Source organism: Cryptotermes secundus, unplaced genomic scaffold (assembly GCF_002891405.2).
Source record: "Cryptotermes secundus unplaced genomic scaffold, Csec_1.0 scaffold815, whole genome shotgun sequence".
Lineage (NCBI taxonomy): Eukaryota > Metazoa > Arthropoda > Insecta > Blattodea > Kalotermitidae > Cryptotermes > Cryptotermes secundus.
The window spans coordinates 289,033-306,326 of NW_019733329.1; the positions used below are offsets into that span (position 1 = coordinate 289,033).

At 43.6% G+C, this 17,294-nt stretch overlaps 2 protein-coding genes across 2 annotated transcripts in view; both read right to left on the minus strand.

The window, feature by feature from the left end:
• LOC117282022 (peritrophin-48-like) overlaps positions 1-433 on the minus strand; it is a 3,572-nt gene extending 3,139 nt beyond the window's left edge. Inside the window, exon 1 of the mRNA XM_023858407.2 lies at positions 152-433. Within this exon, the coding sequence (XP_023714175.1) occupies positions 152-370 (219 nt within the window). The 5' untranslated portion in view covers positions 371-433. The remainder of the gene's footprint in view (positions 1-151) is intronic.
• Positions 434-4,592: 4,159 nt separating this feature from the next.
• Positions 4,593-9,237, minus strand: LOC111868053 (integumentary mucin C.1-like). The gene is made up of 2 exons (XM_023858408.2): positions 9,133-9,237; positions 4,593-6,180 (listed from the first exon to the last, which is right to left on the minus strand). Exons 1-2 carry the CDS (start codon positions 9,175-9,177, stop codon positions 5,434-5,436), a joined length of 792 nt encoding a protein of 263 aa, XP_023714176.1. The 5' UTR covers positions 9,178-9,237; the 3' UTR covers positions 4,593-5,433.
• Positions 9,238-17,294: the final 8,057 nt, after the last annotated feature.

The following is a 17,294-nucleotide window of genomic DNA, read 5'->3' on the forward strand; positions in this document are numbered from 1 at the left end:
GATTTTGTGTAAAATGCAGGCTACCGAGTGATGGGCAGATGTCTGGTCTTCCCTATCCTGACATCGCCCATAACTGATAGTTTCATGGATTGAACTAAAATTATTTCAGATATTGACTGGATACTTACGCCACAAAATTTGATGCACTTACCATATGAACTGCCATCACGCGTGTAACAGGCAGTGGGATCTCCATTTTGTTACGATGTTCGTGGTTTCTGCTGTCAGCTGCTTTATATAACTTCTGTGTTGCACCACATGACTTCCTTTCACTGTCTCTCGAAACTTGCTTTTTTTTTATTCTGTGCGTTTTAGTGTCTGTTTCTGATATTTCAGAGCTCATGGACGCGAATTCTGAATTGTACTGCATTGTTTCCTGGTACCGTACACAAACGCTGCTCGAATATTTACGCGTAGAAAGCAGTTGGCTTGTTCATGTAGGCGTCCTTGTAGATAATGTTCAATATCATTTCCTGTTGACGTAATTCTATGCCTGGGCATATCTTGAATGTACTGTCATGTATGTGTGTGACCATAGATTGGGATTGGATTTATTGATCACTTAAAGGCTCTAACTACACATAAATATAATACATCGCTACTCCCACACTTTACAGTTCACTAAAGCACACAGTCTAGTGTTCTCAATCTGTTGCTAGACGTTTCCTGGTAACGGCTCAAACAGTGGCTATTCCTCTGCCTCCGGCTCAGGTCCATTCTTCACAGATTCCTGTACAGAACGGACTGTCCTGACTAAGCTCCAAACTTAGGCCCCGCCATAGCTCAGGCGGTTAGTCGCTGGCTTCCCAACGCTGCGGCCCGGGTTCGATCCCGGGTCTAGTCAAGTGGGATTTGTGGTGGACAGAGTAGCGCTGGGGCAGGTTTTCTCCGAGTATTTCGGTTTCCCCTGCCAATCTTCGTTGCACCAAATTCTCCGTCATCATAATCACCCGGGGCAGGCTACAATCAGTGGCCGCCGTGCCGAGTGGACCCAGTTGGACTCCACCCTCCACTAAGCGAAAAGCTCCAAACTTACCGGTTATAACATCTCGGCACGGACCACACAGAAAATATAGTCGTACTGATGCGTCCCTGTATGTTGCGGGCGTTACGCAGTTTACAGAGTCACGGCGTAGCAACGGCTCTATACGCCACATGTAATAGGGCACCGGTTATATAAAGTTTACACTGTGTTTCGGCTCTGTATGGCCAATATCAGATAAAACGCGTTACACTCATTCTCTTGAATCTGCTGTTTGCCTCTGTAACCGCTCCACTGTCACTCACTAATTTAAGTATAATTAGAATAATCAGTAACAAAAAATTGAGTGCAGGTAACAAGTAATACCCAAGCCAGTGTGACACAGTCACATTCTTGTTTTCAGGAATGGACTTACTCCAAATCTTGATGTTACACAGGAAGCACCCCCTGTGGCTTTTTCTGGGAAATTTTATTTGCGAGTAGCACGGCGGCAAACTTTGAGAATTCGATCACTGACAGGTCCTGCATGTCGTAACTTAAAAGTAGGCGGTTTTGTAACCCACGCCAAGCAGGTTATCTATCAGTGTACTGTCAAAAACGACGTTGGGACTTTAAGGGTCAAAGCCCCAAATTGCAGCTAGCTGATTGGAGATACAGAAATTGTGTAAACCCCTGTTCTCAAAATTACCCAATCAGTGGAATTAAGGGGGAGTGACTTAGCAGAGGAACTGACGTCCAGGGGACATCAGTGTTTTCAGACAAAGAGTAACAAGTTAGTTGACAAACAGTTGCCAACCAGTCACCAAGTGCCTGCTACTCGTAAATAATTCGGAAACAAAATCTGTGTTTTCCGCTGTTCTGAATAACCTCAAGTTCAGAGTGCTAAAGAAAGTGTAAATTGTAATAATAACGTCCGTTATACCAGGACTGTGCTAGACAAGGACCTATATATAAGCATCCTTTGTATTGACTGTGTGTGTGCGCGTTTGTGTGTGCCATCAGGTGAAGGGAAGTGTTGATCTCAATAAATGGTCACAGTGTTAAATGTAAATTAGCATTGAACCAACTACTTCCCTCCCCGTCCTAAGCGAGGCCCTAGCAAACGCTCTGAGAAGGATCCCAGCTCTACCCACAGCTGAACTAGTTGAATATCACCTTGACCGCCTTTCCAAAATAAACCACCGACTATTGTAAGCCGACACCACCTGAGCTTACTGGCGCCCAACCTAAGAAGAAGAAGAAGAAAGAGAAGAAGAAAGAAAGAAGGAGAGGAGCGACGAACAACGCGTGACTAACCAACCAACGAGGGGGGAAGTGAAGGTGAGGTAAGAACGGTTACAGAGTGAAGAGGTGGAGCCCAACTTGTGGGCTAGAAGCCTCGAAAGAGAAGCCGGTTACACCTCTGCAGTGGCCAATGTTTACATGTGGGTGTGATTATACGTGTTATTGCCAAAGTATAAAACTGTTAACTGTTTTCCCTGCCGATGGCCACAAAGAGCAAACCGTGATGTGAAATAATGCATAAAGTTTATACACGAATTGCGGTGTTGGAGCCAATAGAAAGTTTCTCACAAACTACAATCACTGAAACATTTTAAACGTCTTCAGGGCATACTGTTTAGTTAGTTAACGCACAGGGACAGCTTTACATGTTATGTATGTGTAACATTGGTTGTCCGTGTTAGATGGGTCCCTTGTCATCACGGCGTGGCCCACCCTCAGGTTGTGGCTTGAGGAGACGCCCTCCATGTATGGAGGGTAGCGGCGAAAATATTGAATAAGCAGCCGCGGACAGCCGATAAGGGGTGGTCCTTCAGCTGGGGTGTTGGGCGTGGGGCTGACAATTCCTCACCGTAAAAAATAAGTTTATTACGAAAAATTTACAACAAGCCTCGGACCTGGACGGATCCTTGGGTAAACGACCTAGGCATATTGAGGAGTTTCATAACTTCTACTCTTCTCCAAGTATAATTAGAATAATCAAGTCAAACATGATGAGATGGGTAGGGAGTGTAGCACGAATGGGGGAAGAGGAATGTATATATATTGGTGGGAAAGTCAGAAGGAAAGAGACCACTTGGAAGACCAAGACATAGGTAGGTGAACAATATTAAAATGGATCTCAGAGGGATAGAATGGGATGGTATAGATTGCATTGATCTGGCTCAGGGTAGGGACCAGTGGAGGATTCTTGCGAACACGGTAATGAACTTTCAGGTTCCAGAAAATGCTGGGAAGTTTTTGAGTAGCTGTACAATTGGCAGCTTCACAAGAAGGGCTCAGCTCCATGAGTGAGGAACATTGGTCGTATTTACGGAGCAGGACCAGCAGATGGCAGCAATAAAAATAGTGACACGTTAACTAAGTTCCCGTCGGTAATGGAAACCAGTCCTCGTTATCACTGATGTTGAGGGGGCCGTATCTGTAAATGAGCCAATCTTCAGTCCACCAATTGCTCCACAATCACCCTCACCTTTCATCTTGGGCTGGTACAATAGGCCAGAAGTGGCCGCAGTACAAGGGACTTAGTCCCACTTCACTAGCAATAGTGACGATATCTACACTGAGTAACCGTGACAGTATCAGCTCTGAGTAACCGTGACGATATCAAGTCTGAGTAACCGTGACAGTATCAACTCTTAATTAACCGTGACGATATCAGTGAGCCAAGTCATATAATTCTACGTGGCTTATTTAACGACGCTGCCAGTAACTAATGCTGCAAATCATCATGTGATAGGATGATAGGTGAACTGGGAAATATTTTAAAGGAAGTGGTCTTTGCCTAATCGACGTAATGTCCCCGCCTTACCTGGAGGGACTGATGAAAACGACGAACATCAGTCGCAATACCCGGTGTCGCGATCGAGATTCGAACCGAGTACCTACTGAATAGGCGTCCAGATTAGTACCGCTACTTCAACCCGCTCGGTTAAGCTTCGTTGTGCTTGGTTTTATATATATTATAGTATATTAAACGTCGGCTGTTTCAAGCTGCAAGCTGGAATATTGCCACATGAATACTTTTATACACATGAATATATAAGCCTCTATGAAGACACCGGCAATATATCAGACTATACAGGGTGTTTGCAAATTTGGGACTACGGATTCCCCCAAGCGATTTCTAGAATAACATTGGCATAGTGCATAAATTTCATGAAAAAAAAGGTGTGATGTAATACATTATGTGTTCTCGTTATAGTTATATATGAAGTTGTAACTCGGACTTACGACTTAAACCCATTGCCTACCCCAAAATGGTGGTAAGTCGAATTCAGTATAACGTGGGACTTATACGGTTACGTTCCTGCAGCTCAAAGCTCAGAGCCGTTTTTTTTTTAATATTTTAACACTCTGTATGCTACCATTCTAGTATATCGTTATATACTCAATAAAGTATTAAACATATAAACCATTAAATACAGGCAAGTTAATTAGTATGTTACGAAGGATTCATAGGAAGTACAGTTCGAACTACAGAGAGTTTTATAAAATGGCAGAAGTTCGAAATTCGAGTTTCGAGTCGTAAGTCCGAAAATTCTTAAGTCAATTTTCGAAGTACGGCTGAGTACTGTTACCCACATGTTTTTAAAACAAAGAAAGGTTATATTTACTTCAATTTATTCTATATCAAGAACTATTTCCATTATATCATGCCCGAATTTGTTGGGGCATTTCTTTATAACATAAATTATCACAAGTAAACATAGTTTATACAGAGTCTGCAGTGTTGTCATTTCGTCTCTATTTTGCAGACGTTAGTGATGCTACTCGAACTGCAATGCACAAAACTGGCAACAATTTCACAGATATATTGTGAGATTGTTTACAAAACTAAACTATGCATATTGCGTGTCTAAAACATCTTTGTGTGTACGTCACGAATCGAGTAGGCAAGCTTATGGAAGAAGCGCTGTGTGTGTTTAAGCAGATTTCCGTCCGGTATGTTGATTTTGGTTGACAACGCAAGTTCAGATAGAATTTAATGACTTTCGTGTGATGACGTAAGGATCTCCGTCACAATATGTTTATGACGCACCGTCAGAGATGTTATGGACACGGAATAGCCACATTTCTTCAACGTTTTCTTCCATTCTTTAGGTCTGGGTGTTTCCAGAACACGACAAGCGGTTTCATGCATAAAGCGATATACGTATGTCCTTTTGCTTTTGTCGCTAGGCAGAAATATATGCTTTATTGGCATTTACGTGTCTTGCCTCCACACGACTCAAAGGCGGCGAAGAGTACGGAGAATGAGAGTCATCTTGTACTATTCAGACCCTGAGTTTGTTTCTAAGTAATGATACGAGTAAATCAGTGTTTAGAATGCGATGTTCTTACAGCTGTGGTTATGAAGAGTCCTTGCTTCTAGGAGAGAACGCCATGTAGTCCGTTGAAAATTAGCCGACGTTTCCAGAAAAGCCTAGGCACGGCAGATGCTACTGTTCTCAGTTTGAGCAAAGTCCTATTGAACAGCCACCATTCTTCGCGTCGTAGTGGGACAGGATGCCAAGGGCGCAGCCCTGGGACACGAGGTTGAGGTTCACGTCACAGCGGAAGTACCTGTGGCAATTCGATGGATCCGGGAACGTGTCGGAACTGCTTGTGCAGTGCAGTGTCGTCGTTCCTGGCGTTGTTGTAGTCGGAGTCGTGGTTGTGGTTGGAGTTGTGGTTGTCGTAGGAGTTGGAGTTGTGGTTGTCGTAAGAGTTGTAGTTGTGGTTGGAGTCGTGGTTGTCGTAGGAGTTGTAGTTGTGGTTGGAGTCGTGGTTGTGGTTGGAGTCGTGGTTGTCGTAGGAGTTGTAGTTGTGGTTGGAGTCGTGGTTGTGGTTGGAGTCGTGGTTGTCGTCGGAGTCGTGGTTGTCGTCGGAGTCGTGGTTGTCGTAGGAGTTGTAGTTGTGGTTGGAGTCGTGGTTGTGGTTGGAGTCGTCGAAGTCGTAGTTGTGGTCGGAGTCGGAGTCGTGGTTGCTACAGTTGGAGGCAGTGTCTGGTTCTGCGTGGAACTGCTGCAGTCACCAACCTCACAGTCCGTGTAGTGGGGGTCGAAATGCATGCTGAGGGGACATGTTCCTCTTGAGGCCTGCAGCTTGCTGTTGCAGCTATAGTATCCGCTGCAGTCTGCAGGATCCGGAAACAAGCCTTGGGAGGGGCACACAAACGCCTTGACGACGGAGTAACCCAGCAAGGCACTGAAAATCTAATTTGAACAGTTCTTCATTAATGTTGGGCCTGGCTTGTTTCTTTGGGGTACATGAGAGACACAATTGCAGAGACTAACCCCGCAGAGCAGAATTATTCTTCGTAGGATAACAGTGACTGACGTCAAGAAATTATCAGGATTTTATGGATCCTGAAGGCTCACAACCGCCCACCACTGGTACCAGTCCTGTGCCAGAAGAAGTTAACCGAAATCCTCCCAGCCTCTTATGTATGCGGATATAGTAATATTTTCAGTGTTGCTATCTCCAATATATGAATAATATAGTTTTAATATTTGTTATATTTCCTGTTTTTATTTGTGTTTTCATTTTATGTTTGTGCATGCCACATTGGCCTGTAGGTTTATCCACTCTGTTAGAGTAGTTGTATTGTTAAGTGGTTTGTGGGTAAATATTATGAGCGTTCTGCGAGACTAATTCCGCTCCTGTAACACAACTAATTATATAAAAACTTGGGAATTTTCTCCGCCATTTGTCAACATGAAAGACTGATCACCCTGAAGTGACAAACTATATGTTATCTGGCTATAAGTGTATGTTATCTTCATACAAATAACATACGAGTTCAGCTCACGTCAGCGTAATTATGTTCAGTCACATACGCTCCTTGTTTTAGGTTTACTTAACGATGCTGTGACTAGCAAGTATACTCGTATATGGCGTCGATTGATATGATGACAGTTGAATAGGAAACAGTTTGGAATGAAGCAGTTGTGTCTTGCTTGAGATACAAGGTGGTTCAAATATGAGCGGGACTCATTTTCTTTTAAAACCATAATTGCCAAACACTTACTTGCACATGTCAGTTCAACGTACTCCCCTCTGGAGTCACCACGTTTTTCCCAACGTTCTGTGGAAGCATCCTGATGCCCTTGTACTATTCGGAAACTTGGCAGAAATGAGTTAGGAAAACCACGAGAACCTCAGTCTGTTCAGCCAATGTGCCACGTAAGATTAGAACTAAGTACCTCATACTTCACCCCTACTCCAACTCTATTTATAAATAGTTATTTTCATCTTTATTAGAATGTCAGAGTATTTCATGTCTTAGTACCCGTAAGATCACAATTAACACATTTGAGACAGAAATATTTCTATCTAGCAAAATGACTCAAATTTAAAACTTAATAGGGACGTAAAGGCTTTCACGCCGGTCACGGTAGCCGAGCGGTCTGAGGCATGCACTGTCTTCGCTCGCTCGGAAGCCGGGATCGTGGGTTCGGATCTGTTTCCTGTGAGGTACGAACTGAATTCTTATATATTATTCTTATACACTGCCGGTCACGGTAGCCGAGCGGTCTAAGGCATGTACTGTCTTCGCTCGCTTGGAAACCGGGATCGTGAGTTCGAATCCCACTCAGGGCATGGATGGTTAGTTTGTGTGTGTGCGTTTTTCTGTGTTTGTGTACAGGTAGAGGCCTTGCGACGAGCTGATCACCCGCCCAAGGAGATGTACCGAATGTCTACAATCTAGAAAACCCGAAGTGAACGGAGAAGTTCATGGAGGTAGGCCTAGGCCCATTGGGGGCTGTAGTGCGAAGGAAAAAAAAGGCCTTCGACATATTTACGCGCTTTAGCTTTACGCGGCTTTCTTAAAGGAGGAGACTGAAGCAGAGATGAGGGTTTGCTCAGCCGCACTGTGGCCCTTGGTTCGCCTTAGCCTCTAACTGAAATAAGTACTAGGAATCTTCCTGGGGATAAAGGGCGGCCGGTGCGTAAGATTGACAACCTCACCGCCATCTATGAACTTGCTGTCTAGAGAATGTGGGATCCTCGACGTCTCACAACCCTGTGGCCCTCCACGGCCTGGTACAGGGATACCTTTACCTTACTTTGCCTGCATGTAGCCTAGACGGTGAAATGTATCAATACATTTTCATCTTCAATTATTTCGTACTGAATCGAAGCGGGCGGCAATGTATTATATACCTTATATATTTATATAATTTTATGAAATAATACGTACAAGCAGGCCCTCCCTAACACAAATCAAATGCTAAATATGAAGTTCAATTTTGTCACTGTTCAGTGGAAATCTGTATTTATCGTGGACACCTATAGAATTGCTTTTCCAAAGGAAAACTGTCAGTTTTGGGGGTGGGAGCCAGTAATGGTGCTTACAAACTTACTTTTATGCTGTTTGAGACTATTTCTGCTGAACGCCTTTAAATATTCAGGATATAAAGTAAGTAAGGTAAAGCTATCCCTGTAACAGGCTGTGGAGGTCCATAGGGTTGTGAGACGTCAAGGCTCCCACATTATCTAGACAATTGGCTCATAGATGGCGGCAAGGTTGTCAGCCTTACGCGTCAGTCACCCTTTACCCCCAAGAATATTCCGAGTACTCATTTCTGTTAGAGGCTGAGTCGACCCCAGGGCCATAGTGCGGCTGGAAGGATTAGGTCAATTGAAAGACTCCAGTGACCTCATCGGGACTTGAACCCGCGACATTTCAGTTTACTTAAAATTTAATGTTTATTGCTAATATTTGGTATATTTCCTACTGCTCTTAAATGTTTCTTTTCCCTTGGCACTACAGCCCCAGTGGGCCTAGGCCTACCTCCATGAACTTCTCCGTTCACTTCAGTTTTTCTAGATCTTACACATTCGGTAGGACTCCTTGGACGGTTGATCAGCTCGTCGCAAGCCTCTACCTGTACAGAAACACAGAAAAACGCACACACACAAACTAAACATCCATGTCCTGAGTGGGAATCGAACCCACGATCCCGGCTTCCAAGCGAGCGAAGACAGTACATGCCTTAGATCGCTCGGCTACCGTGACCGGCTCTTAAATGTTTACTTACTCAAATATCCTAGGGGGGTGTTCCCTATCCTGACATCACCCATAACTGATAGTTTCAAGGACTGAACTAAAATAATTTCAGATATTGACTGGATACTTACGCCACAAAATTTGATGCACTTACCATGTGAACTGCCATCACGCGTGTAACAGGCAGTGGGATCTCCATTTTGTTACGATGTTCTAGGCAGTGCTGTCAGCTGTTTTATATAACTTCTGTGTTGCATCACGTGACTCCCTTTCAGTTTCTCTTGACACACGCGATCTGTCTTTATCCTGTACATTGTACTGGCTGTATCTCGTATTTCATATAGCTTGTTGTAGCTTCTTCTAAATGACACTACATTATTTGGTGTTGCAGTATACAATTAAAGGGCACATAAATTTGTACACGCGCAGTGCAATTCACTTGTTCTCGCATACGTAGTTGAAAATAATTATTGAATGGCATTTCCTCTTGACGTAATTCTACGTCTGGGTATGTATGGTATGTATGTTGTGTGTATTGTGTATGAAATGGGATACTATTTATGAGTGGCTGTGTGTGTGTAATTCAGCAATGCGGATCATTCTTAGTAGTTAAGGGACAGAACCAATAGATGGCAGCAGGAAATGGCAAGTAGTTAAGGAGCAGGACCAGTAGATGGCAGCAGTAAACGACAGTGGACAGTTCCCGAGCTTCAGTCGGAATTGAAAATCGGTCATCTTTTTCACTAATGTTTATGTATAGGTCAAAAGAATTGACCGGTGTTATTAAAATATGTCCTTTTATAACAAAACAGCGTAAAGTAAGAATGAATTTCAGCCACTGTCATTTTTTTCTTTTACGGCTCGTTACGCAATTTATAAATGTAGATGACCCAGCAGTCAGATGTTACAAGTTGTCCCGGATAGCTCACTCATTACTGCTACTAGCTTATGGCCTGAACACCCGAGGAATCGGGTTTGATTCCCGGCAGGGGTAAACGATTTTTGTCTTGTCTACAGCGTCTTAAAATATATCTTATAGACATATGATGGGATGGGATGGATTGGATTGATCTGGCTCATGATAGGGACCAGTAGAGGGCTCTTGTGAACACGGGAATGAACCTTCGGGTTCAATAAAATGCTGGGATATTCCTGAGTAGCTGCAAATTTGGCTTCTCCTCAAGAAGGGCTCAGTTCCATAAGTAAGTAAGTAAGAACAGCGTCTAGACCCACTGTGGGGCCTACCCAGGCCCCATTCAGTGTGTAACCTGAGCTGTATCGCCGAGAATACTCGTGAAGCTTTCAGGGCCTGAAGATACCCACTCGCCTCCATCTATTTCCAAGGTTAAGAATGCGTGGGACTATACCTGCACTCCCCCCATACATGTTAAAGTGATGCTTTAAAGAAACATAGGGATATGTTTTTACTACAAGTTACAATGATGTGTAGACGCAATCAATTCTTGTGTCTTCTCGTTCGTCAGTTCTTAATTTGTTTAAATTTCAAGCATAAATAAAAGTATTATAGAACTTACTGACCGACTGTTTCTCCTCTGAATGTTTCAAGAAATCAGAATTGGAGAATAGATGGAAATACACCAAATATTACACAGTAAACAATAAAATTATTTTTTTAAATAATCTTCTATAGTCAATACCCTAGAAAGACTGGTAAAAATAATCTTTAAAAGTTTAAAAGTATACTGTTCCATAAGATTATTCCTTACATTTCGTCAAGTCGCTTTCCTTATCAGTAACAACTTGTGTACGCTGCGAATTACTGAAGTGGGAACAACATCAGCGCCGTTGAATATACATTCCTTGAGTTTCATTTTAATTTAAATTGGATGTATTTTATTAAATGAGGAAAGGTTCGAACATGGAAGGTTCTGGCTCGTTTGTCCTGTCGAAAAAGTAACAGAAATGCAGTATTTATTGAACAGCTGCAAAAGGACCCGCTTTTTATCGAGGATGCCTGCTCTTCATGTCACTATTGAAAAGCATAACAGCTAACTAACCAACTGTTTTTATTGGTAGTGGGGTGGGACCTAGTCTCTTGTACTGCGGCCACTTCTGTCCTATTGTACCAGTCCCAGATGGTAGGTGAGGGTGATTGTGTAGCAATTGGTGGAATGAACATTGGCAGGGGAAACGGAAGTACTCGGAGAAAACCTGTCCCAGCGCCACTTTTTTTTTTCATTGGCACCACAGCCCCAGTGGGCCTAGGCCTACCTCCATGAACTTCTCCGTTCACTTCGGGTTTTCTCGATCTTACACATTCGGTAGGACTCCTTGGGTGAGTGATCAGCTCGTCGCAAGGCCTCTACCTGTACACAAACACAGAAAAACGCACACACACAAACTAAACATCCATACCCTGAGTAGGATTCGAACCCACGATCCCGGTTTCCAAGCGAGCGAAGACAGTACATGTCTTAGACCGCTCGGCTACCGTGACCGGCCCAGCGCCACTTTGTCCACCACAAATCCCACTTGACCAGACCCCGGGATCGAACCCGGGCCGCCGCGATGGGAAGCCAGTGACTAACCGCTTGAGCTATGGCGCGTCCTCACTAACTAACTAACTTCATGGAGCTGAGCCCTTCTTGAGAAGCCGTCATTTGTGCAGCTACTCAAGAACTTTCCAGCATTTTATGGAACCCGAGGGTTCATTACTTTGTTCACAAGAGCCCTCCACTGGTCCCTGTCCTGAGCCAGATCGATCATGTCCATACCTCCCCGTCTTAGCTTTAAGATTAATTTTAATATTATCAGCCCACCTACGTATTAGGCTTCGTAGCGATCTACGTTCAAACATGCAGTGCGTCAGCGATTTAAAATTCCAAGTGAATTTAAAATTTTTTAACACAAGTCTGAATGTGAGAGGTTGAATAAGAAGTGAAAGAAGTGACGTGCAACAGGATGCTGCAGCACAGGAACACAAATAGGCTTTGTTTCGTGGGGAATTTACAAGAAGGGTGGTCATGTGACCCAAGGACAGGGGCAGGGGATAAATGAAGGAACTGTTTCCCAACCAATAAGAGTAAATATAAGATTTGGTTACTGCTTTTGCTCTTGTTTTTCACACACACACACACACACACACATATATATTGTATGTTCATATATTGTGGCGTATTTATTCGAAGTAAGAACTGTGGAGCAAGCAGAGACAGCCTTTGCTAGGATACGGCTCTGAAACAACATTCGTTTCTAGGCAACGGTTACGAAACAGACAAGATAACGACGTCCGTTGCTAGGCAGCGGATCCTTAATAAGCAATAATAGACGGCCACTGCTGTGGAACGGCTCGGTAAACACATTCCCGCGGAAACAGTATACCAGAATGAACGGTCTTGTCTGCGTGGGCCTTTTCGAGGAGTTATAAGGAAGACAGTTGTGGCAACCAAGTCAATTCTGTACGGAAGTCTGTGAAGAAAAGAGTCAGTTGGAAGGGAGCCATCATTCAGAGAGGATTTGAGCGCGAAAGCTGAAGGATCTCCACTGTTAGAAGCCGTTGCCAGGGAAAGGCTGGTGACGACACAGCAGGCTGGAAAAGGCTTAACGTGTGTTGTAGTGATTTGTGAAGTGTGGAGATCAGCGATAGCGCTGTAATTGCTTGTAGTTCCGAGTTGAGTGTTATAAGTAATCAATAAATCCTATATTCAATCCAGAACCCCGTCTATAGTCACTCATTATTACGTGACACCATATCACATTCCGTCAGAATGTCTGAGGATGTCATTTGGAGATAAAAGATGCACCAACTGCTGGTGCATTTTACAATTTCATGTTGTGGTCCCCTTGGTTATGACACCGTGTAATCTGGTACGTGGGTACCAAATTTTCGGAGGAACATCTCCATCAACACTGAAGATGGAGGCAATTCTTTCATCTGAATCGCTGATACCAACTACCAGGCTACACGGTGTTATAATCTAGAACACAACAATATCACCAGTCTTCACCGCCGTCGGAGCATCACATCATATTATTTTAAACTTCGCTTTGCAGAACAGGGCCGTGACGCTGACAGTAGCGGCCGCCAGGATAATTGATCAATGGCGAACCGAAAAGAATTTCGTAGGAAATGGTCTTGGCATAATAAAGGTATTATCTTGGAATTTCCCTGAGGAAGCTTGCGAAAAATAACATCGAGAATAGCTGAGAACGTCCTGACTAAAAGTCTCGAACTTTGCCGCTACACCAATCTGCTACGTGTGCAGCAGAGAGTTGTCAGTGAGCTATCAGGTCGGGACCGACCCGAACTCTTAAAATGAATGTTTATAATTTTTCTTAACAGTTTTATCAGGGCGGAACGCTGTAGCCCATGTTGGCAGAGCTTGAGAAGACGATATGACACGATTCTGTAATTGGTCTTACGTAAAGGTCTGTTTACACGAGAGAAGTTCTACTTAAACATATGATTTCACTCGGAAAATTTAAAACACGAATTCTCTTAAATAATTAGTACATTTAATGTAAAACTAATTCAAGTGAAGGACTTTTTGTTTGTGGAGAGTTCTGGTATGCAATGCCCTCTAGTGTCCGTTGAAAATCAACGGACGTTTCGCAGCAAAATGCCGCCTCCATCTTCAGATTTACTATGTAAGAAACCAGCATGAAAAAAGCAGCAAGCAAGCACCCAGTAAGCTCTATTTGCTGCCTGTTTGAGCCGGTTACTTCTTTGGCTTACTGTACAATTGGCCACTCACCTTGATCTACTGCCGAAGTTATTAGTGCATGGAACTATACCTCCACTCCCCCATACTTCTTAATCTTATGGTGCTTATTAAGGACAGGAATATGTTTACATGTAGTTTAGTATTTACTTTTAACTTGTACGTAATTACCGGTTTTGGGGCCCACGAAGCCTCTTCTAAAATTAGTACATCTTTCACCGGAGTTAATGCGACCAGGGCGTGATGCTGATCACTAACCTCCAACTTTTACCGTTCGGAGGAACGTCTGTTTACACAATATCTACACGGCCCCACATCCCAGAAGACGGCATTCTTCATAGTCACCGCCGAGAAATCTTACAACTTTTGCCGAGTTCAAGAAAAATGGATCTATACACCCACTCCCCAAAGTCTTCGTGGCTTAGTGTTTAATTAGTTAAGCACAGGAACCTTCATTCCACAAATTGCTCCACGATCACCCTCACCTATCATCCGGGGCTGGTACAATAGTCCAAAGTGGCCGCAGTACAAGGGACTTAGTCCCACCCCACTAGCAATAAAAATAATAATAATAATAATAATAAGCACATGGACACATGCAGATATACGTTACCTGTTACTTTTAGCTTGTACATAAGTAAGCGTTAAGCAGTGAGTACATTAAACTTGTTACTTGAGCCACTTTAGCAGTCAGGTGCTGGGGAACGGTAAAAGGTGGATCCCACTGACAGATCTTAAGAACATGAGGAGGATGACAGGCGAGATAGTGACGAGCCTGTTGAATATTCTGCACAGCGCCGCGACGCCATATTTGTGTAAGGCGATATGCAAGCAATTTACACACGTAATAAAAGGAATAAACAGCACCTGAAGGAAGAGATAATGGAGCCCACCTTGTAAAGCGAACCTGCTATTACTCCTTCCTTTCTAGAGAGAACACGATAAAACAGGAGAAAGTAGAACTTTTCGAAGTCAAATTTCAATTCCGTACTGTGCTCGCTTACGCAAAGCAAACAGCTGAACTGTAAGATATGTGTGGGTGGAACTCAGACAAGTGACACGCCATCAGAGGCCTGGCTTTGTGATAACTCTGGTTTGTATCATGGATTTATTTTCCATTTCCTTCTTTGTCATTGTTTACGTCTTTCTTTATGTTTCCAAAATTTTTAATTGTTAATTTTCTTATTATCTCCCACTGACGAAACCTGATCTCAGGAACATATATACAAACTGTATGCGATTGAGACTGACACACCTCAGTAGCACGTAAAGGGCGGCCGGCGTGTAAAACCTTACCGCCATCTGAGAGCAGACTATCTAGATAATGTGGGAGCCTCTACGTCTCACAACCCTATGGTCCTCCACAGCCTGTAACAGGGATAGCTTTACCTTCGAGAATACCAAAAGACGCACGAAGTTCTGGAACTCAGCAAACCCAAGCGTAATGCGCTACCGTGAGACTCATTTAGAATTCATTACATCATACGTTTTATGCAACATATCTCCCAAATGTCAGCTAACCCAAAATATTCTTTCGTGTTAAGGGAAAGTTCAGATTTAAACCTGCCAGTCAGTGTGTGGAACGGTATCACAGCGCTGTGAGTTGTGCACTGAACACGGAGGATCTCGTTTCGTACAATTCTTGTAGACTGAGTCAGTGGTAAAGATGTTTCTAGCGTATCTGAACGTTACTTCTGGGCCACTCTGTATGACATCGAGGGATTTGTGAGTAGGAAACGGGTGTGGAGTGCTTAAGCGTTACAGCTTTGCTTCCACCGAGAGGGAGTGAAGAACCACGAGAAAGCTTAATGAGAGGAAGATGTTCCGGGCGAGAATCGAACCAGGGGTTCCCAGACATAGACATGGAGCTGCGTATATACACAGAATTCAATCCGCGTAGCCTATTGATCTAGGAGTAAACGTTAACGTGCACCTTGTAGCCTACTTTTTTATTTTGAAAAAAAAAACAAAACAAGAAGTTTAAGAGGAGCCGCGATAGCTTAGTCGGTATTGCGACTTACTACAGACTGTACAACTGAGGCGTCGGAGCTCGAGTCCCGATAGGGTGAAGAATTTTCTCCATACCGTCCAGACTGGCTCTGAGATCCACCCAACCTCCTATCCAATGGGAACCGGGGGTAAAGCAACCGGGCGTGAAGCTGTGACCACCAACCTCCGACCAGTGCCGGCGTCAAGAAAATGTGGATCTGTACACCCACTCCCACATACGCGTTTGTGGAGTAGTTAAGCACAGGGTCAACTTTACCTTCCCTTACCATTAACAGGAAGCTTGTGAGAATTGTGTAAATTAAGCCGTCAGCACACAGAGAAGTATCTTCAAGATGAAAACAAAGTATCGCCATTGTTTATTATGGGGAATACCCCTTTTGGAGAATGTAAACTAATAATATGCGCAAAATCCCAGTGGTGCCCTGTGGTTGTCTAAAATTAAAAATAGTTAAAACATACTGTATTAGGAACTTTGTTATTCAGTATCAATAAAGTTATTAATGTAATATATCTTAAAATCGGTTCAAAATTTATTAATTATTTTTAGTCTTTAAGTTTAATAACTCGTCTAATTATATGTTTAGTTCTATGATTATTTCTAAAAGTACTCCCAAAAATTTAGCTAAGAATAAAAATAGTTGAATGTTGTCGTTACCAAGTCATGGGGCGCTGTGCCGGTTACGGAACGCACAACAGGATGCAAATCATAAAGACCTTGATGTCTGTCTGTCTGTCTGTCTGTATATCCTCTCATTCGATTCCTTTACGAGGCTTATGAGACCAGTTTACTCTATGTGCGTCCTTGTGTCCCCTTCTGTCTTCATCGTTTTCTTTACGATACGTTTAGTAGTTAGGAGACATGCAATAACTTGGTTGAGGCATTGTTCTACAAGCCGGAAGGAAACGGGTTCGATTCCCAATGAGGTCATGGGAATTTTCAATTACCTGATCCTTCCAGCCGCACCTTGGCCCTGGGGTCGACTCAGCCTCTAACAGAAATGAGTACCAGGAATATTCGTGGGGGGTAAAGGGCGGCCGGTGTGTTAGGCTGACCTCACCGCCATCTGTGAGCCGATTGCCTAGAAAATGTGGGAGCCTCGACGTCTCACAACCCTATGGGCCTCCACGGCTTATTACAGGGATAGCTTTACTTTTAGTATTAAAGGAAAGTAGGCGGTTAGTTCTTCCCAGAACTTCTTGTTCTTAGAGCGCGTTAAGCAGTAGCGCTTTCATTTAAGAGAGCGGCTACGTCGGTGGGTGGGTAGGAGCATGAAGACGCCTCGGGTACGGCCTACCTGAGCTACCTCGACTGTAACTGAGCTGTCATTCCCTTGATCTTCTTAGCTACTTCTGTACACAATTGCTCTCTCCACCCCGCTACCCTTGCTCGCAGAATGTAAATGTATTCATCCCTCCTTTTGAATTGTGGCGCAGTTTTATCTCACACCACGTGTTATCGTGTACTGTAAACACGGTAAAATAATGAAGAGGTCGCGCCATAGCTCAAGCGGTTAGTCGCTGGCTTCCCACCACAGCGGCCCGGGTTAGGTCAAGTGGGATTTGTGGTGGACAAAGTGTCGCTGGGGCAGGTTTTATCCGAGTACTTCGGTTTTCCCTGCCAATC

Excerpts from the sequence above, each read along its gene's own strand:
- LOC111868053 (XM_023858408.2), bottom strand. The coding sequence starts at position 9,177 with ATGGAGATCCCACTGCCTGTTACACGCGTGATGGCAGTTCACATG. Across the intron at positions 6,181-9,132 it reads GCGTGATGGCAGTTCACATG|ATTTTCAGTGCCTTGCTGGG; the intron begins GTAAGTGCATCA and ends TGTTCAAATTAG.